Genomic DNA, 22,981 nt, shown 5'->3' with positions numbered 1-22,981 from the left:
TACACAGTTTAAAAAAAATGAAGATCTACCCATGCACATGAACAACTGTATGCATGTAAGAGTAGATACAAAAGCAGGTGAGGAAAGAAGCATTTAAAGTAATAAAACACAAGCTGGAAAGGATGAGTACAAGTTCAAAACAAACAGAAACTCTTCTATACATTGGGAAAATCAGGATGTAATTCTATGTATACATACCAGGGAGAAAACTGACTTCTGAGTAAACACACATAGGCTTGAGCTGTCAGAATGCAATTTGCTAGTTCAAATCTATCTCAGCATCAATTCAACATTTGTAGAAAGCACACAACCCCCTTATGAGTACTATTCAATATGGGAAAACTGTATATTTGAAATTATGGCCTTAATTATGTAGGTTGCAGGAACATGGAAAGCCAGCACATTAGGCAAAAAAAAATTTTCATTCTAATCTTTTCTTTGACAAGCAAGCAGTTCTCCTGAAGCAACCTTTTGACATGAGTTATCATTCACAAACAGGAGATTCTCTAGGAGGGCTGTATCATGTGCTTTCCTTGAACATTTAAATTTAGTTTATAATCTCTTTCAACCTGAAAGAAGTATTGTAACTTTTCCAAACCTATTATTACAAAAAAGAATTCCTAAAAAAGCATATCCGTGGAATGTTTAACATCTGCTGAGTATGTTAAAGGATGCTTAACAGGAATCATTATCCTACAGTTCATGTGTCAGCCATAGCATTTCTGTTACTTTATAGAATATGTGAACTGGTTTACCAGGGTAGTTCCCAATGCCTGGTCCCACGTGGCTCATCCAGGTGTTTCTAGAATGGAAACTCCATGTAAATCCCGTAGACATATCATGCGTCCAACCACAAAGATCTCCAGGAAGATCAAAGTTGCAGTTGAATCCTACAGGGATCTGAAAATCTTACAAGAACAGAACAACATAAAGACAAGATCAAAGAAAGGCCAGCCATGGAGAAACATTATTTAATAAGTTACATAGCTAGCAAATCATAAATAGTTGAGAAAGAATGAAGACTTTTTGGCACGCGTTTGTGTGTGCCTAGTTCTCTCGCGTGCTTCATCCTATGATTCATTTAATGTGTCTTGGGTTTCAGCAGCTCTTGAGGATCAGCCCCAAGTTTGGAATCATCACAATGCACATACTCACATACTTTCAGCTAAGCAAATGTAAAGGAAGGCACCAAATGCTTTCAGTCTCTCTAACTGGCACTTTTTCTTCCCCAGCACTTCACCCAAACTATTATACCTTCTTAAATGTCAAGGACTGTTCACCAGACTGTCCAGCTGGGCCACAGCCTTCCACCGTGGAGCCCCTCCTCCACTGAAAAAAGTGAAGAAAAATTCCAAGTTCCAAAATTTCTGCTTACTGAATGATGGGCCGTCAAACCACAAGGGGACTAACATCCTAACAGCTGCCCATAATGAGGACTCTCTCAGTCAGGGTTGAGTACCCAAGTTGCTATAGGGACAAACCACTGAAAGGCAGTCGTGCTTTAGGACTGATTCACACATGCAATAAATATTATTTCACCACTCAAAAAACCGGTGAGCACCCTCCATTGACATGTGATGTGTTTGAGGTGACAGTAGATTGAACAGGGAAGAGGATGTGTGAATTCTCCCCTCTAAATCAATGAGCTTCAATGCCCATACAAAAGGCTGAAATCTCAGAGATTTCAAAGGGATTTGGGTGTGGTCAATTTATTCCACTTGACTTCTAGAAGATTCAGCAAAGAACTAAAGAAGCTACAGGTCCTGCTGATATTCCATATTCTGGTTCTGGGAATTCTCTGTTCATTAGATTTGCTAACTGTATAAGGTTTACCAGTCTCTATAGGGAGCTTGTGCCTGAAAGGCATAATTTACAGTACAAGTATAAATCCAGGTAGCTGATTCCTCTGGAATTCAAATGTAGGAAATATGAGCAACTTCAGAGGACACGAGGATCAGCTGTCATGTTACATTTTTCAGGTGTGGGATGACACCTAAAACTCATTCCCATGCATTCTTGGTACAGGTAAGCGAACAATACACCTGACTGGAGCCTCCACAGACCTTATGCTGGTTCCAGTTCAAAGGTAAATTAGACAGCCCATTATGAGGTTATCAGCCATTTCCCATGTAAATTATTTTCAAAAGTTGTTCCATTTTTGAACTGACCCTCCCAGGTTGGTTGCAGCTGGGAAAGTGGAAGCTCCAGGAAGCTGGAGACAACTTTAATAATGAGAAGACTGTCAGAAAAGACTGGAGCAGAGATGCCAAGGGATTATTTCTGGAACCACTCCAAACAAGGAAGGGCAATCCAGGAGAATATACGTCAATGCCAGTTACAGTTGCAGCTTATTTGCAAGCTTCCTGAACAAGAAGGAAGTTTTAAATCAAGGAGCTGAAAAAGATAATGATCAGCAGAAAGAGGTCAGTGACCCATGCAATAGCATTCAGAAAACCTTATATAGAGAAATGGAAAGAACCTATCCCATCTCCAAAAATCATCATCATCACAGTAATAATGATTAGTGGACATGGCTCCTTTTATATTATGATCTAATCTGATTCTCCTCCTGAGAGAAGTATTGGTTCTTTTTAGACTTTCATAAATCTGATTGTCCAGAGAAATGTGCATTATTGTTTGTAAAGACACTGAGAATGAAATTTGTAGCTAAATCAAAGAACAATAATCTAAACCAGCCATTCTCAACAGGAGCCATATGGCCCCCTGGCAAGCCCAGTATGTTGGAATGTTCAAATTTTCTTGGTGTTCAATAATACATGATGTTATGTTTATCTGTTCATGTTGTATCCTTGTTTGACAGGGGGACCCTGGAACCTGAGAAGAGCTCCTAAGGGGCTGTAGCAAAAAAAAAAAAAAGGTTGTGAATGACTACTCTAAACTATTGGCCACTATCTTGAAACATTTAATTAGTGTGACTCAAGAGCAAGCAGAGGCTATTACTAGAAGGGCATGATCTCTTCAGTAGAACAAAGTAGAACATTTCGTTCTAAGACAGCAAACCTGTGTTTGCAGGTGGAGCACCTACCACTGCAGGTGGAGTGGGGGTTCACACAACTGAGTACTCCTCTGTGCAAACAAAATTCCTGCACATAGAAAATTAGTATATCAAAGATAAAGTTAGGTAGGAACCTCGTACCTTAATACACATTAGGTTCCTAGCACCTCATCCATGCATAAGGAAACCTCCATGCATAGTGGAGGATTCACAAGAAGAGTATTCAGTCTTATGAGTCTCAAACCTGGAGTCCAAAGGCATACAGCCCAGATATAGGTTTACCACTTCGGTGGTAATTACACTATGAATTAGGACAGGGTTTTTCAAACTGGGGCATCGTAATACCCCAGCCTGAGGGCGCTGGCCTCTGCTCCCTTAAGGGGCAAGGCAGTGAGGAGGCAGGAAGGAGGCAGCAACGCAATCCCCATGATTGTGCCGCTCAGGGAGCTGCAGGGGCTTGGCTGTACTTACCAGAGCCTCCTGCAGCCTCCTGGGGATGCGGGGAGCCTTGCGTGACCTTCTGCAGGGCTCCCCGAAGCTTTAGAAGTTGAAGTGGAGCGGTCGTGCTCCACTTCTGGTTTTGCAGACGCAGGGCACGATCACTCCACTTTTACTTCTAAAGCTTCAGGGATCCCTGCAGACAGTCGCACAGGGCTCCCCGCACTCCCAGGAGGCTGCAGGAGGCTCTGGTAAGTCCAGCCAAGCCCCTGCAGCCCCCTGAGAGACACGATCCTGGGGATCACGTCACTGCCTTCTCCCCGCCCCCGCTGCCCCCCCTGCACCTGCAAGGACTTAGAGCGGCTCAAACTCTCCCCGAGAGTTTGAAAACCGCTGAATTAGGGTATGGGGTCCTGTGTCTTTCCAGTGGAATAGAATCCTGATGGCACATTTGTACACAGTGTGAAATATTCAACTAATGATTTAAAAATTGTTCTGATATTTGATGCCCCTATTCATAATTTAGGGCCTAAGGCTACAGAATTAAAGCAGAGAAGCATTGACCTTCACAAACATTAGTTTTTTGTTTCAGCTATAAGTAGGAGTACCTGACTAAGGTTAAAACTCACATTTTTAAATTTGTGATGCATTAGGACTTCAAATTTGTAGTTTTGGAAAACTACCACTTTATAAATGCTCCTGAAACTAGTCAAGATAATCTTCAGATAGTTCAGAAGGATATAGGATGAACATATATACAGCAGGGTATTTGTCCAAAATCCAGTCCTCCTTTTTTTTTTTTTTAATTCTTAATGATACAGTAAATCAATGAAGCATTTTGTGAAGTCACTCAATCTTTGGTATTAAATAAGATCAGACTTCTGACCAAGCCTCTCTAGAGCTTAGGCTGTCACTAATAATATCATTCTGCAAGCCTCAGTTCCCTTGGCTAAAAGAGAAGGGGGAAAAACAAGAGTGATCACTTAGCTGCAAACTCATTATTGACAACAGTATAACTGGAATAGCCAAACTGCAGCTCAAGACCTATATGTGGCTCCCAAGTCATGCAAACCTTGGCTGCCAGCCAACTCAAGGAAGAGAGAGAGAGAGAGAGAGAGAGAGAGAGAGAGAGAGAGAGAGAGAGAGAGAGAACTACCAGGACTCCCCCCCCCCGCTCTCAGCAAAGAAAGGGTGGAGTCCAAGGTAGCATACACGTTGCATTTGCCATGTAGATGCTGCCCAAAACTGCATCCCCACAAAGCATTCTCTAACATGGTTTGGGAATACTGTAGTTACAACATGATGCAAATCCCTGAGCCTGCAAAAAAAAACGTGGAACAGGGGTGTGGAGACTCACAAGTCAATTATGATGATATCCTCACACATAAATACTGCATGGAGGAGGGGGAGCCTTACTGAGCAAGCTCAGAGTCTAGAACCTAGGAAGAGATATTGGTGATAGCTGTTCTGCAGTCAGACTTTTAGAAGGGACAAAGACTGGAGCTCCCTGGGGATTCTGAATTGGATTAAAAGAGAATAGGAAGTAGTAGCAGTCTGGTTAAGGTAACTGGAGTTGTGGGGAAAGCAGGAAATGTGAGTCCTATGAGAAGCAGTGAGACAGGGCTATATGGGACAGCAGGCAATTGGTTAACAGGCAGGGAGCCCATGCCCACCCAGCAAGAGATGGCAGAAGATGGGTGCAGGGAGAAATAGGATCCAGGAAAGCCACCATCACCTGAGTTGATGGTGGAAAAGTGAAGTTTAGGCATAACCTATTACGGCTATTCAGGGCACTGACTGGGACAAGGAAGAGCCTCATATGAAGGCAGTGCAGGCAGCTCTGAGGGAACCTGAAAAAGGAACCTCTGCTTCTTGCTCTGGTTGGCTTTTGAAGTGACTGCTCAGACTGGAGAAAACTGAAAGCCTCACAAGGGCACTTGTAACTGGCTGCACAAACATTTCTGTATGCAGCCCTTTGGATTAGTACCCCTTGTGCAATGTGCCCAGGAGTGGTGTAAGAGACCAGTTAGGTCAGACACTGGCCAGGGGCCTATCTGCTAGACTGACTCCCAAATCCTCTGTACCTGTGGCAATGGCATACCCATTATACTATCATGGAGGGCACTGCTTTTCCCCCAAGGTCCCTAGGAACCAGGCAGCAGTATGGATATCACTTAATCATATTGGACTAGATTCCAGAAGATACCTCCATTCTCCACACAGCCATCACCACAATCCGTTGCCTCTTCATCAATGGGGAATTGAGTGGTGGTCTCCTCACTCTTCAAGGTAGGCTTCAGAGTCTCTGCAGTGGACTTTACATCTGAATGCAAAAGGAGGAGGACAAAGAACAGAATATCTCATTAGATTAAGAGGAAGTCACACTGGCTAGCAAATATTGCAGTTGGGATGGGGGGAAGGGCTGCCTTCCCACACAGTGGTCTAGTTCACTTGTTTGCACAAACGCATAGCAAATTTACGCAAATCCCAGTCGTTGTCTATGTTTTCTGAAGTTTGCTCATTCTACAGCCATTAATTGGATTGTTATGCAAAGCCATGTCTCAAAGATCTCTGGCATACAAAGTATTTTGGTTTTTGCCTGTGGCATGCTGCCATCAGGAGATGGTGAGTTATGCAGCAAAAGGGTGAATGTGGTTTAATATGATGAGGAGTCACCTCTCTTAGGCAGTGATTGAACTAGATCAGTTTTACTCAACTGAATTACTGAGCCAGCTGGCCCTTGGCCCCTGAGGTGTTGTCCTAGACCTAGACAGAAAAGTTGAGATTAGCCCACTTCAGTTCCCTTGTGCCTGTATTCCCGCTGTTTATAGTGGCTGCCAACACTCAGTCCACATTTTCTTATTGCACACTGTGTATAGTATTGTAAGGAAAGATGGCAGCTAGGGTGATTGCAGTTACTCCTGCATGGGAAGAAGTGAGGAGAGAGGGAGGGAATATTCAGAGGATCCGTTGCAGAAAGCCAGAAGGTCTGAATATTCCACCTCTGGGAAAAGTGGTACTAGTGATGGCTCCATTCAACACTATGATTTTATGAAGACACCAAAAGGAGTAGATATATTTGGAAACATGAAGGATAGATCCCAAGTAGAGGAAGCATGTCTTGGAAGGAGAGCAGAATAAAAAAGGAGGAGAAACAAAACACCAGATGAATTGCAACCATCTGAGTAATGAATTCAGACTCACAGCATCCAAAGCATGAAACCTAACAGAAAAGCCTTCTTATGAGCATGGTAATAAGGTAAGGAAAGAAAAGCCACAAAGTTTCCCACATGCTATAGATGTCAACATGGCTCAAATCACTTGTAAAGCTTGATCTACGGATGTAGAGGAAATAAGGAATTCTTTCATCTTTGGACTCCAGTGGGCAACAATCTCCTTTATGCTTATGTTCTTATTGGTTTAAGAAAAGAAAAAAAAGCAGGAAAGTTTACTATAACTCCAGGAAAACAGAGATCACAGGCAACACTTTCATTTCCTTCACAAAAGGAAGAAAAGACTCAAAAATGCATACACGCACATACATACCCCATTTATGCCAATGTAGAAGAACAACAGCCAAATCCTACTGAGGGTTTATGACAGCAGATCTTGCAGTCCAACCTCACAAAAGGTGCACCACTATCATGCACTGTGGGGCTGCTAGTGCAAATGGCCAGTGGCCATATGCACAACATGATTGTATGCACAAATACTGTATGCGCAAACGGCCAGAGGCCATGTTACCGTATGTGTGCCAACAGCCAGAGGCCCTATATGTGCACCAACTTGGGCTGCACAAGGGCAGGTAAAGTGGTGGTGGGGATGGATCGTGGGCGGTTAGGGGAAGGATTGAGACAAGGAGCAGGATGAGCAGGGGGTGAATCTTGGCAGCAATTGTGCAAGTCAGATCCTATCCCCCTTTTCCCAGCTCGACATGCCCCTGAATTTCCTCAGACATGCACCAGCTAAATAACAGGCATGGGTCTGAAGAGACCCATTGACAGCCAGGTGGCTTATGGGGAGGTATATAGAAAATATTTCTATTTACCTCTCCCAGGTCATCTGTTCACTCCACTATCATAGCATGCAGCGTGCACTCCATTAGCGCTGCTTTATTGCATAAACTGGTGGAGAATTGGGACACAAGTAACTCAACACTGCAAATAACAAGACCAATGTTTGGGGACCAAAAGAACCTCTACGTGCTTTGGCACCTTACAGATAAGCACTTGGCTTCAAACTTTGTCTGTGCACTTTATTTCCCAGCCCTGTCATAAAAAAGAAAGAAAGATGCAGGCATGTACCTAAGAGCAGGTGTCAGGGGCAATTGAAGCTACAAAGAAACAAAGTTAAGGTCCACAGTAACTTATATGTGCTTGCTGCTTCATTTAGGAGAGAATTAGTCTGGGCTACAACATTAAGTATCTCATTACATTCCCACACTTTAGAGAGGTATGTGAGATATATTATAGCAGGACTGTTCAAATGCCAGAACAAAGAAGCAAAATATTGTGGCATGGAAACAGAAATTCTGAATCAAGGAAAAGCCAAGTGCAATAAACTATACAAATAAATGCAACTGATGGTCATTATTTTGTCTAAAAGGGCTTAATGCTTTATCCCGAGCCTAATGAATTGATCTTTTGCAGAATCAGTTTGGTACTGAAGATAAGAAAATTGATCTGGACAAACAGAGAACCAATGGGTTTTATGAAGAGAGGATTACAATCCAGCGCACAGGAGAGTTTGCACTTGGTGACATGTGGGTCATGTGAGAGTGTATTGCAGATGGATGTAGAGTGAAGTTCTCACTGGATGACTTCATGGCATATCCAAATGGGTGTTCCAATGGAGACAATTCCACCCATGCTTAGAATGTGCACAGGGTTCTCACTATCCACTTGATGACTAGAAGCCAAGAGACACACGCAGCATAGATTTTCTGCTCCCTGAACATAGAAGTCCTTTGTGGATACTGCCTGCATATCCACAACCAGGAGGGCTAGAAATGTATTCTTCCTTTCTTTCTTCTAAAGAAAGCAAATATTCTTACAAATCAAAATCCACCACCAGATTATGCATGGAATTCTTCCTGAAAGGAACTGGCAAACAGATTTCATTATTATGCACCTTCAGGTGATCATTAAATAAAGTCAGAAGCTGAAGGAAATTGCTTTAAACACCTTGACTATTTATTTCCTCTCACATAGCTCTTCCATTTCTTCTACCATTAAAGCATATTCCAATATCAAATTCAGCATTTCCCTCCGGTTTTCAGCAGAATCTATGCAACCTTAAACCTGCCTAATTTATAAGTTCAAATTTGTTATAATGCTATAAAACTCCAAAGCAATTTGAGAGCAAATTACATGCAAGGAATTGCACAAAATGATTATTAAAAATATCCGGTGAAATCAAGAAGTCCAAAGCTGAAAGTCAGATGCCGAAAATTGTTTTCCTTTGCACACAAAGATTTACAGGAGGAGCACAACCGTGTGAGAGATCTGTGAATGGGAAAACCCCATGCTGTGCTGGCATCATCTGCTGGTGTAATTTAGAGCCTCTTCAGTGTCTTGCACAGTCAATAGAGCTGTACAGGTTTCATGGCAGAATAAAGCAAAACTACAACAGCAGCAGGGCAGGCAACATGGTCTAAGAATGAAAAGCGTGCATGAGATAGCCTCACTCCTACCGGGCAGTCTATGTGTAGCAAAAGGCATCTGTGGATCCAGTTACAAAGCTGCCGAGAAATGGAAACCAGATGTTTGCAAGTTCAAAGGAGGGAAGACCAGTCACAAGCTAATGTTCGTCAATCTTCTGAAGAAAAAAATGTTGGCAGGTTCTTGAAACAAGCCAGCTGTTGACCTACTGCTTCAGGTCTACCCCCCCCGGCCCCCCCAAATAGCTATAAATGGCAAATTAGGTCCTGAACCCAGCTTCTACTGAGGCTGCTTCAGATGTTCCTTCTAGCGCTCAAAAACAAGTTCCTCAGCACAAAGTACAAGTGCACAAGTCACATCGGAAGTGACTCTTTGTTGCATGTTTAAATCAATAAATAAGGTTTATACACAAAAACAAGACCAGTCTCATCATGGTTCACAAACCCTTCAAAGACAGAGACATCTAGAACTGAGGCGTGAATGTGCTCTAGGAAGTGGGGGAGGAAAGGAACAATATTTTGATTTGCAACCCAAGATAGATTTATTGTGTTGGTTGAGACCAAAAAAACAGGCTTCAAGTGTGATGAGAAGCAAGGATATTTGTCAAGCAAAGTATGAATGTTTTTCTGAGGTTACTCAGGGTGTATCTTCAATGGAGCAGAAGCAGATTATCACACCCTGAGGCCTGGTTCTCACTGTGGCTAATACCACTTCAGACTGCAGGTACACAGGGGCTCACATGACTAAATGTGGAGGGGAAAAAGTTCCCTCCACATGGAACACTAGATTTCAGGGGTAAAGGTCCTAGTCTAGCATGCTCTTTGATGTGCTAATTTCCTATGCCCAAGAATGATTTTTTCCCCCACATGACTGAATGTTCCTGCATGTAAATAAAGAAATTAGCATACATTAAAAAGCAACATGTAAAAGAGGATGCTACAACCTTCACCCCTGACATCTACTATTCCATGTGCAGTGCTATTTTTGTTTTGGTTTTGTTTCTGTTTTGGGCATGGAGGAGCATTCAGGCAGGTGAGTCCCACCATTTGCACTCTGAAGTAAAGCCTAAATGCAGGTTGACTTAAGCTGCAATAGGAAGCCAGAGTCCTTATTCCCTACGTTGATGGTCAGTAGAAAGAACATGAGGTAACATCTCTTTGCTTCACCAGAGTGATTCCATCCAGGAACCTTAAAGCAAGAAGTGCACCTACCTGTGTGACTCCTACCTCTTCCGCCTCTCTTTTTTCAAAAAACCTCCCTGTTTCCATGGTGAGGAGTATGAGGCAATCTGCCTGCCTTGGTTAGATCTTAGGTCTAATTCATGTGTTACCACTGTGGTGTGGAAAACCAAAAAAACCCTCCTTCCACTGGCCATGTATGCACCAATCACATGGGTAGCCTGGGCCTTCTGACAACTACCCACAGCCCAATCCTGACCAAATTTCCAGTGCTGATGCAGCCACAATGCAGCCATAAGAGAAGAGTACAAACATTCCCTTGCCCTGAGAAGGCCTCCAAGACTGCCCTCCCACTGCAGAATGCAGCACATGCCCTGTTGGTATAGCTGCATTTGTGCTGGAAAGTTGGTTAGGATTGGGCTGCCATGCTGTCCTGATGGAAAGGTGGTGCTAGCCATGAAAATGACCACAGAATCTCCTAAGAGGGGATGGAGGAATGACAACATTAAACCAGTTTAAATCTGTGGTGTAGACATTCCATCGAGGATAAACAAAAGTGCTCAAGCAGACTTCCACCAATGCATTGTGGTGAAAGAGGAAAGCAAACCTTCTGAAGTCCCACTCCAGGCAGTTTATCAAGTTGTGTTTAGAGCTTTTATGTCTCTCTCTCTCTCTCTCTCTCTCTCTCTCTCTCTCTCTCTCTCTTTTGTATTATAATTTGATGATGAATGCTTGCAGTATGCTATCTTGTACAGCTTAATTACTGAACGGGTAATAACAATCCAGTGAAAGGCTAGTCATGGACTGCTTCTTTTGAGTTTCTTGTAGCATGAGCCCATAGAAAAATACTTTTTACAGATGTGGCTTCTAAATGAAAATCAAGTCTCTTTACCCGTGACATCTGGAAAGCAGATTGGATGCTAGACATATCTTAACAAAATAAAGGAAAAATAATAACTTTCTAGCCTAACAGTCAGCAACAAAAAATGATTTTGCTGCTGTTGCTGTATTGTGCTTCAGTGTTTTTATTTTGTTTGGTTTTTTTTTTTTTTGTCATTTCAGATAAGCACAGGAGGCCAGAGGGCAAAATTCAGCCAACAGCTTTGCTGGTTTATAGTGGCACATCAAAAGAAAAGACGAACAGTTCACTTATTAAGATCATGCAGGTAACATTTAGGTTCCTTTGACGGATAAGTACTGGAACTGTATCTCAGGAACCTTCAAATGTGAGGATTTTACCCTGTGGTCTATAGAAGAGCAACTGACTCCTCAACCAAAATTATGCCTTTCTATAAATCCAGCTCTCCCAATAGACAGGTAGTTTAATTATACTGTAAGCTTTCTGGAGGCAGGGACATTCAGGCATTAGGAGGTTCTACAGTCAGGCCTAGTATTTTCTACAAGCTTTAGGCATAAGAGCCCAATCCTATCTTTTACCCTGCCATAGCATGCAGCCATGCCAAAACGAGCTGTGCAACATGCTATACTGTGGGAGGCAGATTTAGAGGCTTAGGAGGGGAAAAGGAATTTTTTTTCCCCCTTACCCTTCCTCCATAAGCACCTCAACCACCAATGGGTCTCCTTGAACCTGCACAGCTCTTTACTGGTCCAGGTCCAAGAGACAAAGGGAGTGTGTTGGCTGTTCCTAGAGGAGATAGCATCCAGCACAAGTCACCCAAGCTGGGTGCCACACCCTCCCACCTGTGGCATGCCTCCCACTCACCTCTGCTCCATTCTGTTCTCACTTTTGGCAGCAGGAGCTCCTTTCTCTACCACCATACACAGGGCTGCTCCAGCCTCTTTGGTGGCATTCCAGAAGCATTCAGTTTCATGTGCTGCCAGAGTTTTGTTTGCAACTGCCATAAAGCAGCTACCACTAGTTCCAGCAACGGTAGAGCCCAATAGGACTGGGCTACAAGACACTGAACATTAGTATAGACCAGGGGAGTCAAATGTACTATACAGTGGGCCTGTTGTATCCACGGATTCAAGACCCACGAATTTCACTATCCGTGGGCCCTGAAGCCATGGGGACAGCCCCACATGGACCTTCCAGAGAGTTTTCTGAGGCCTGTGGAGTCCACATGTGTTCTCCACAGGCCTCAGAATGCCTTTTAAGGCCTTTGCTGTTGTCACCTTTCCTGTTGAAGGACAATTCTCTTGGTCTTTCATTAGCACATGTACATACAGCTTTAATAACTCCCCTGCTAACCTATACCGCTGGTGGGGGGGGGGAGGACGATTGATTCATACATCCTTATGCTCAAATGGCTGAAATAGTCTACCTATGAAAAATATTTGCAGGAGTCAAATATAGGTGCAAGGGAGGGCACCAGGATGACAAGGGAGGGCACCAGGATGAGGTCTCTTGTTATCTGGTGTGCTCCCTGGGGCATTTGGTGGGCCGCTGTGAGATACAGGAAGCTGGACTAGATGGGCCTATGGCCTGATCCAGTGGGGCTGTTCTTGTGTTCTTATGAGTCTTACCTGTCCAATCACACCCAAGCACTTCCAAGCGCATCCCGATTCCTGCAGGAGACCACCTTTCTGGGTGAACCCTGATGTACTGTGCAGGAATTGGGTCAAATCTTCTAACTTCAGGCGTATCATAGTGCATGTTTCCTTCAAACATCTTGAAGAAAAGAAACAGATATTAATATGAGCCTCCTTGGCTTCTATCCACCAAAAATAAATAGCTGGGGCAACAAATATTCTAAAAGGGGTCCAGCATTCCTGGAAATTGGTTGCCCTTTCAAGTTCATTTGAACTTTGTGTTTAACTGAGCAGTGGACCAAAAAATGAAGAAGCAAACCCTCAAAAAACGTGCTCAGAACATGAGGTTAACTGGAAAGAATTCAAAAATGGGCATTTGGGAATGCTTTCCAATAAACTTCATATTCTGAGCACCTTTTTGAGGCTTTGCCTCTTCTTTTTCTTTTGGTCTCCTGTTCTTGGTGCTGCCTTGTTTTTTCTTGCTTTACTGAGCAAAGTCCAGGCCCACAGAAAGAAATCAAGATAACCTGAACGATGGAAGTGACTGCAAAACAATCTCTGGGAAGAGGGAACATAGGCAAGACTGAAAAGAAACTTAGTAAGAAGTCAAAACAATATTTTTAATGGTACCAAGTCCAACTCTCATTTGTTTAAAAGTATTTTTGCCAGCTTTCAAATTGCACAAACACTTTGTGTAATATGTTCCATCAAACACCAGACCTTTTTTTTTTAAACCAAAATGAAACACTAGAGCCCATATTGTTTACATATCCAACCTCAATGTTTTGTCTTCAGGTTGTTCCTGAACAGGTGAGGTGACATGAGAACAGATCTCAAGTATCTACCATAAGGAAAAATCAGTGCAAATGTTTACCATTAATTCTAACAGAATGACAGTAGCCCTGAAGTGCAAGTTGTACCAAAACTGGTTAAGATTATCAGGAAATATGTCCTAATTTAATCTTCAGAACTTAAATCGTCAAACCATTGAATGAAAATGGTCAGAGAATTTGTAGAATCCCCTTTCAGAGAGACGGTTTCAGATGCATCTTACTGTTGCAGGGGACAAGGTGAACAATATTTTCTCTTGAACCCTATCAATATGTGAAACTAGATACTGGGCAAACTATGTCAATTTAATTATAGTACAGTTCAGTCAGATTTGCCTAGTGTAGTGATGGCCTACGGTTTGGGTTTTAAGACTTTTTAGGAACAGTGCTACAACTACACAAAACCCATGTAAGGTACAGAATAGATAATCACAACGTTAGCTGTTGAGGAGATTCCTGGGTAAACCACAATAGAAAGAACCTCATTTTTGGTTCTTTGTAGTGAGTGGTTCAATCCCGCAGTGTTAGGTCTCAAATAAAAAAGCCAAGTGAGTTATCATAAAATAAATTTGATCTGGAAGGCAAGCACCTAAGAACCAAACTAGACATGCTTTCAATTGAACCATTAGTTCTGGGGTGTTTGTTGTTCCTGGGACTAGTTCAGATAAAGGCTCTGATGGAAAAGTAAGAGGACTTTAAACCTAGCCTGACATGGTCCCAGTCTGAAGTGGCAGCCTTCACACTTGCTGGTTGGGGCGGGGGGGGGGAAGCAAACATACCAGAACAAAACTAGTTTGGCCCTAAGGGACAGCCCAGAATATTGTAATTGGGCAATGTAACTTTGCCCCAGAAAAAAGCAGTGTTACCTCCTGCATCCTGCTCTCTCCGCTCCACCTATGGTTGGGTTCCAACTTAAAAATTCCATATGCTGAAAAGAAAAGCATGCTATTGCCCAGGAGAATATAGCCCATCTGACAAAACCACACAGCATACTTTGGCACAAAACGTGCATCCTTTTAGCCAGATCCCGATCCCAGATACACTGACTAAAATCTGGAATAGCTCTGCTGACTTCTTGTGTAAACACGCTCAGCTTCTGGCTCTCTGTTTTTAATGGGGATCTCTCCCACCCTTCACTTTTCCAGTGTTGTCCAAAGGGCATCTGACTTTGAAGCTAATGTTCTAAGTCAAGGAATATGCCATGAGGTACACAGCCTTGTGTTTCTGGAGGAATTAGATCCTCTGACTCTTCTGATTTTTTGGATTAAGGTTTTATAATAATGCAAAACTTCAGTACTCTCAAATCCCCAACAGATAAGAACATTCACACACTCAAAGGGGGGGGGGAGTAATGAAACAGAACCTAATTCTTCCTCCACACAGGTGCATACCTATGCATGCACTCTAAGACTGCACTCTAGCAAGAGCACAGCATAATGTATCCTCCATATCTTCCTTTTGTAGAGATATGGCTATAAACTAAGGCAACAAAGGGCCCAATCCTATCCATCTTTCCAGCACCGATGCAGCAGGGCATACATTGAATCCTGGGTTGGGCAGACAGTAAAGGAGGTAGGGGAATGTTTGCTCCCTTACCCCAGAGCTGCATTGCGGTTGCATTGACGTTGGTAAATTGGATAGGATTGGGCCCTAAGTCAGATGCGTCACAAGACTGGTGCAGGTCGCCCTGGGAACACTCCAGAGCTAGCAACATGACATAGCACAGGGGTTGACACCATGGCCCTCACCATGCTGTCGGCAATGAGGCCCAAAGCAGCAAGTGGAGCTCTGTGTTCCCACCCATCCTTGCCCCTGTTTGACTTCAAACAGGGCACTCTGAAAGCAGTTGGCAATGACGCAATGACATCATGACATCATCATGTCACCCCCAAACTTCCAGAATGCCGAGTCTCCTTGATGTAAGCTCTGCATTGGGTGCTGGCCAACTCAGACATGCTGCTGGACAAAGTCCCTGTGTACGGGCTGCACTGGCAATGTATACGGGCTACCCTAATCATTTTGTACCCATTTCCTTATGAACTCATCATTTTCTTCCATAAATCACACATCAAGGTGTTGAGACATGCGATAGAATTTTTTGTTCCTGCTTCCCCCAACACTATCACTGAGAGCAGAACTACACATGCAGCTGAATCATGCTGGCAAGTGGGCTATATGAGCTCAGATGGCAACACATTAGGGCAGTGGTTCCCAAACCTTTTAGCACCAGGACCCACTTTTTAAAATTACATTCTATCGGGACACACCTAAGTCTACCAGACATTTTAAAAAGGAAACCTAGAAAGAAATATTATATTTATTTATAAGTAAAAACCAGAAAGAAAGAACCACAAACATTATCTCCCTATATTTACACATGCTTGCAAATTGCAGGAGCTCAGCTCTTTGCAGGGCAGTTAGCAGCTACACTATCTGATTTTTGAATAGATTCAGGACTTGAGGCAATTAGTTATCAGATCTTTCCATCACCTTTGGCAACCCACCAAAAATCAGGTCACAACACATTGGTGGGTCCCAATTCACAGCTTGGGAACCACTGCATTAGAGAAAAGAGGTTCTAGCCAAGCCACAAGCCCTCCTACGCTATATTTTCAATCTGCAGGATTTTTCTTCTTTTTTCCTTTTTTGTTTAGTATGTTTTTTCCCATAGCTTTAAAAAAAAATTTTTTTTTTAATGTGATCCCATATGGAAAATATAATGAAGTGACCACATATAATGAGTTTTAAGAAAGGGGAAGCAGTAAATCTTGGAAGTTTACAACCTTGGGTAACATTGGTGGACTATCTTACTTTGATAAATAACATCTGTTAATCGCTGGACGTTATATTTTTGAGCATATCATAATGTAATTTTTGTGTGTAATGCTGATACAACGTATTTTTTTCCCCGATTCTCAACTGCCTGCAAGAATAAGCAAAATATTATTTCCCTGCTGCCTGAAGGGATACTATCCACTCTACCAGCTCATTGCTACTTCCCTCCACTGCATGAGATTAATGCCTCATTCCCACTGAGGTTTCCTGAGCTGTACATAGAATATTGTCTATATTTCTCAGACAGAGAAAACTAGCATGTCAGAGAGAATTTACAGGTCAGTTACTATAGATTACCTACAGTCCTTCTCTCTGACATCAAACTTTCTCTGTAGAAAGAATTTTGTGGAAAGGAGCATTCAGTTATGGGAAACCTCCTGCAGTCTAAACGGGTGCAACACACACCACCTTAGTGAGGAGTAGTTCTTAGGCAGAAAAAGGTGATTTGTTCTTGCACCCAAAATCCTTATGCTTTCCAAATAAAGAAAGGTTCTCCTGTTGCCACACCACCAGGACTATTCGGATCACACCTAAGAGTGGGCAGAAGTTCAAGATGAAATGCTGCTGCATTTGGTAAGCACATCACCATTTAGGCATGCACACCCAAAATGGGATTGCATCTATGGGTCATTCTTTCTTAATTAAAAGGGAAGGGTGTGCTTTTAATATTCAAGGCTCTAAAGCAGTATCGTGGTTTTACAAGTCTTTAGCAGGTGGATTTTTCTCTTCATGCCTCCTAACCTAAAGCATATTCTGTCACTGGGATAAACCACGATACATTTCACAAAAGAAAGAAACACATCTGCAGTACACAATAGCTTTATCTCTGTGCATTCCTTCTTGAAGGTCATACCTTAGGTTGCATTGTTTTGGGGTCCTGTATGGTTTCCCAGTCCTTCCCATTCATGCTGTAGGACACCTTAAACTTCCTTACAAAGGCTCGGGCCTCTGCCATGTTGATTGTGTCCCCACCTCGGGCTCCTTGGATAATCACTCCTCTCACATTCTTAGGGACTCCCAGATCTACCTGCAGCCACTCTTCACCAGGCTGTGCTTGAGGGATGTGCGGGAACCATCCTGAGCGGCTGCTGACCAGGCGCGCTACACTAGGGGCCCAATGATACCCTCTAGTAGAAGAGGCTGAGATATGGGAGTCTGGGATGAGTCCAGAGAGCATCCCCAGCATGTTTGAGCAGGGTGAATCTGTGTGAAAAGGAAAGCAACGGAAATAGGCATGAGGATAACACAAGAACAGGTTTAAGCTGTAAGCACCAAAACAGCAGTAGAGGAGGAACATCCCACTGTGACTAACTGCTAGGTATTGAAATGTCAGATCACTTAAACCAGCTGTGCTGTGCTTTATAACAGCCATCATGGGCCGCAGGGGCCCTCAATGGATGCTCAGAACATCCTCACTGCTGCAATCTTCATCCAAATTGCTCTTTGCTTCCAGCTAGCCTTGCTTGCCCAGCCCCCAGTCTCCCAAGTCAGTGGAAAAAACATCAGGTCTGTAACAGTATCCTGGCTGTGGTTTTACTTCTCTTTTAAAAATAAATTCTAGTTAAGTCCATTCAAATTAGAGATAAACCACAACTGGAGACCATAATATTAAACAGAACAGATGAAGGCCTGGCTTCATGGCCTTTTTTACGTGGCAGTAACATACCATTAGAACTACAACTTAGTGTGTGGTGGGGTGAGGGGAAAGATCAGTCTCGCAAACTCTCCAACAGCTTGCAAATGTGAGTTATTATGACCACAGCTAAGAATATTCTGGAAATTCTTCAGAATGCAAGTTGAGCAAAGAAGTGGTGAGCCACAAACTCCACACATCAGAGTATTTAGGAATCTTATTGCTTGCCAAAAGAAGCAAGCTTTGACAGCTTCACAATATCACCAATTCATATGAAAATATGAATTAGGGCTAGTGGACACACACATGTACCCCTCTCTGATTCTCATCCCTTGGAAACTAATGAACCTACATGTGTGAATGAGCCATCATCACAAATCAGACACCACAAACAGAATGGCCGTATGGGTCCTTGCCTGCATATTGTCCTTCTTGGATTACCTTGAACTCCACACTTCCAGCTGCTCTTCCCATAGGCTGGTTCAGTTTTTTTTGTTTTTCATGACACCAATATTTCCCCCCCCCCACAAACTTTTATTTTTTTATTTTATTTTATTTTATTTCAGAGTTTTTTTCTTCAGAGCATAGTGCTCTTTAACCTCTTTTAGATCACTTTGAGAAGCTAAAGACTAGAAAACTATACTAGGGTGCCTGGATCTTCTGAAGGCACAGTCTAACTCAACAGGTCATGTCATGATCTAGTACTTCCCTCCTGCACCTCACTATCTCAGAGCTCCAACTTGTTGCAGGTGAATTATGGTTCCTCAGATGCCCCACGTCCCTGCCTGTTTCTTTTGGCTTTGCAGAACTAGGACTCACCTCCACTGTAGGTGCCGCTATTCTGATGAAGAGTGCCCCTCTGCAGTTCCCTGTCAACCCACTCTGACTTGCATCCCCTCAAGCAGGCAGGCAGAAGAGGCTCAGACTGCTTTGCTGTTCCACCTACTATTTCCCCCAGGCCTAGACCTGGGAAAACCTTTACTATCCACAGAGATGTTGTCAGAGCACCTGCATGTCAGCAGTCCAGGTCACTTCAGTTTGGTTGTGTTTATTTCCAGCTGTATTGGCTGCAGTGTCCAGCAGCTTCTTTGGAAACCTTTAAAAACACCTTATAAGTCAGGTGTGTGTTACGTATTATACAGCAGATGGGAACAAGGCTGAAAACACAATGGTTTTCCCTCAGGGCCATCTGCTGAGTTACTGGTTGAGATTAATTTTGAACCAGAACCTTCCCACCACTTAGCCACTATGGTACATCACCTTTCATTCTGAGGGGAAAGCCTTGCCAAAGGATGGGCATTGGGGGACAAGATGCAGTTTGTGGTGATGCACTAGGTAATATCTGGGTACCACCATACCTACAATGTCATAGAATAAACCAGTTCTATTACTATCAGTACATTCCAAGTGTCTGTCAGCACTGAAAGCAATCCAAACTGTGACAATGGTTGCAGCTGAGCTAAGGTTAACACATAGGAGTGGAATCCAGGACTGACGGACTCTCTTCCATCATACGCTGGAGACTCTAGTTCAACAAAGAAAAAACAATTAAAACGGCACACCTGTGATCCGACAGCCATAGAGCTCCAGCCGGAGGGCAATTCCAGTGTGCCATACTTGGGGTCGAATCCGCACAAACCGGGTCAGCACCGGGGCATGGATTTTGTTCAGAACCACTTCTGAAGCATCTGTGTTCGCCTGGAAAACCTAGAAGAAATAGAGGCAGAAAATATTTCTTAATCCTTTTCTAATCAAAATTAGAAGAAAGAGACACTTATTTCACAAGCTACAAAGCAAATGCAACCATTCAAAAGGTAGTGCAGAGCAGCAGAGAAGATACTCACCTGGGACCAGGGTTACCAAGTTTGCAGTTAGCCCCTGCTCCTGTGCCTTTATCTACAGCTCCATCCACAGATATTAGCAGGTAATAACACTTATCTTCACAGCATGAAAAGCTCCACCTGCTGATTTCTGGAGATCAGGCTGCTGCCAAAGGGCAGTGCATAGGCTTTTTTGTTAGTTTTGTTATTTAGGTGGCAAAACTATGCAGGAAGGATGAACTCAATCCTGTCCACCTCTGTTATGACAGCAACTTAAATTCAATCTCAGACAAATCTACTAAATAAAAAGAGCCTCTGATTTTGGATGGACAGGTCTAAAACACTTTGGCATCATTCCCAGGAGTGCAAGATGTTCAAAGCATTCCAAAAATCTAAGCCTCGCTCGCCTGAAATAGAGCATACAAGCAAAAATTAGCAGTATCAGTTGAACTGCTGACTTTACCCATCCATACTTCAGTTTCAATATTTACAACGTGGGCGTAGTAATGATCTCTTATAAACCTTAACAAAACCAGATTCAAATCACCACACTAATATTTGAACATTGCTGTCATTAGAATGCTTCGCTTTCCCCTGTGCACGTAGCAATCTCTCCAAAGGAGGCATGCCAGTACACACACACAAACACACACACACCAGAAATAAAATAAACTTTTTTAACAAGACCTTCATTTGGCGCAACGTATGCTGCAGTATTATTCAAACAAACTGCTGTCTTACCAGATGGCCATAATCAATAATTACCATATGGACATTGAATTTTTTCCCCTCTTCCTTCCATTATTTTAATAGCTTGGGTACGTGTCAGCATATTTTGTTTCAGGCTTTGCCTTCTACATGGAACAAGAGGAAAAGACAAAGAGAAGTTCCAGAAAGAAAACTGACATAACCACCCTAGGACTTCAAAGTCTTCACTTCCAAAGAAAAGTGGTGTACCTTTCCTGTATGCCTGAGTCTGGTGAATTTGTATGACATGATGCATCAGGGTGTAGTTACAGGATGAAGTTTACTTCAAAGTAGCAGTCTTGCAAGGCTATGGTTTGTATTTGGACTATAGTGTGCACTTGGGGGATAATCAACCTTTGCCCTCCTTGTTGTTTTCTTGCTGAAAATTACGTCTACAAAGTGGCTATTTTTACCTTAAAAGCACCATTTACTTCAATGGCAATTTCAGATTAAATAACATCTTCGGACAGTCAATTTTTAGCAGGCAAAACTGTAGGAGGTAAAGGGCTAAGAATCTGCTCCCTCCGTACTGCAGTCACATTCCAAATTATGTCCCCATATGACTGCTACTTGTGAACAAACTTAAGGCACTATTCACTTCAAGCCAGTTTTCATTCAGTCCTCTTTTGAATATACTTTCCAAGGTTCAAGGATCCCCAAGAAGTCTGCATGTGCTTTCACGTATATCTCTTCAATGCTGGACAAAGCCAAGTTGAATGCTAGGCTCAGTCATTACTCTGCTCAAACTAGTAATGGTTTAGTCTAGTTTGGTCAAACTGGGCAGGAGGTCTGGTCTAGAGGGTAGAGCCTCCGTCTGCCTGAAGAGAACATCCACAAGGTCGACAGTTCGAGGCCACCGGCACCGTGCGACCTTGAAGCAGCTGACAAGCTGAAGCCAAGGGATTCCATCTGCTCTGAGCGTGGGAGGATGGAGGCCAGAATGTGAAACCAGATCAGAGTGAAACACCTGGACTGTTGTGGTTCTTGAAAGATAGAACCTTCTTTCAATTGTAAAAATCCCTACGGGGATTTAATCAGCCTGCCTATGTAAACCGCCTTGAATAAAGTCTTGAATAAAGACCAAGAAAGGCGGTATATAAATACCTGTTGTTGTTGTTGTTGTTATTATTATTATTATTATTATTATTAGTAGTAGTAGTAGTAGTAGTAGTAGTAGTAGTAGTAGTAGTAGTACTGACTATAAAGTAAAACTTTAACTATTTAATCCTAGAGTCCTGGGATTGAAGACACGGCACTGTTTGAAAATCCAAAGGCCTTTCCCTACTGTTCCAGAGAAACTAGCACTAAAAGGATAATACAGATGTTTCCTGGGTTTTGGAACAATTACCTTCAGTCATCTTGGGGCAGAAATAGTTTGCCAGATCTTATGTATCACAAGCACCATGGCCTCTATATGAACTTACTCCTTGCAAGAATGCATAGGATAGTCATTTCCCAGCATGAAATGCGGTAAGAGAGGCATTGATACAAACAATGAGAGCACAAAATATGGACAGAGTTTTCGTCACACTGGGGGCAAGAGTGGGCTGTCCTAGCCCATTGCCCCGGTTATATAAAAAGGAAAAGGAAAAAAATGACCTTGAGATTACAAACAACCTTCTCTTTATACTGAAAACTACAGTAGCATAACTACAGTCAGCTTCTCAACATCTGACATGAAAGGAAGGGCACCGTTACATACAGGCAGCACCTCTCACTTTGTACATATTTTTGACATTTATACCTGTAAATCTTACCAAAGATTCTTGCTGCTAGAGTGTACAGCAGAGATCACAGCCCACTCGTGGGTAAATGGAAGGGAATATATTGGCAAGGAAAAGTGGCAAGGAAGGGAAGCTAGCAGTCAGAATCAAAAGGTGATTTTCTTAACACTGCCTGCACTCTAGCAAATACCTAAATCTGACCACTGCTCCTGCATAGAATTTAAACAGAACTATTATCATGATTGACACCACAGGAGTACGATGACATAATTATTCAAGGGGGAAAAAGTGTACACAAACACAGCCTCAGATGTCTACCTGATAAATTTTGCACCATCTCCTGTTTTGGTGAGTTATTGTTTATTATTATTACAATTATTTTGTTTCACTGAAACTTTAAAACCCTCAGTTGAGGACTCATTAGCACATCTCTCTTGGAGTCCAGCACATCACTGCATGGAGATTGTGTCAGCAGGAGGAGAGTAATTCAGTGCTAAATCCACAGTGTCACTTGTCAGTGTTAACCACAGTGGCAGAGTTGGAGCAAGCGTGTGTAATGGCGGGGCTCTTGCCTCTAGGGTGGTGAAGGGAAGCGACTGGGTATCAA

General features: G+C 42.8%; 1 protein-coding gene across 2 annotated transcripts in view; it reads right to left on the bottom strand.

The window, feature by feature from the left end:
- The window catches only part of NRP2 (neuropilin 2), a 204,907-nt gene that overhangs the window by 74,196 nt on the left and 107,730 nt on the right, over nucleotides 1-22,981 (bottom strand). For both annotated transcript variants that reach the window (XM_066623286.1, XM_066623373.1), the window contains exons 8-12: nucleotides 19,646-19,790; nucleotides 17,304-17,653; nucleotides 12,780-12,924; nucleotides 5,661-5,777; nucleotides 756-908 (exon numbers count right to left, since the gene is read on the bottom strand). In XM_066623286.1, coding sequence (XP_066479383.1) covers nucleotides 756-908; nucleotides 5,661-5,777; nucleotides 12,780-12,924; nucleotides 17,304-17,653; nucleotides 19,646-19,790 — 910 coding nt within the window. The remainder of the gene's footprint in view (nucleotides 1-755; nucleotides 909-5,660; nucleotides 5,778-12,779; nucleotides 12,925-17,303; nucleotides 17,654-19,645; nucleotides 19,791-22,981) is intronic.

The sequence above is a fragment of the Tiliqua scincoides genome, chromosome 1 (genome assembly GCF_035046505.1).
Source record: "Tiliqua scincoides isolate rTilSci1 chromosome 1, rTilSci1.hap2, whole genome shotgun sequence".
Classification (NCBI taxonomy): Eukaryota; Metazoa; Chordata; class Lepidosauria; order Squamata; family Scincidae; genus Tiliqua; species Tiliqua scincoides.
The sequence above is the reverse complement of the archived record's forward strand: the minus strand, read 5'-3'. Positions and strand labels throughout refer to the sequence as shown.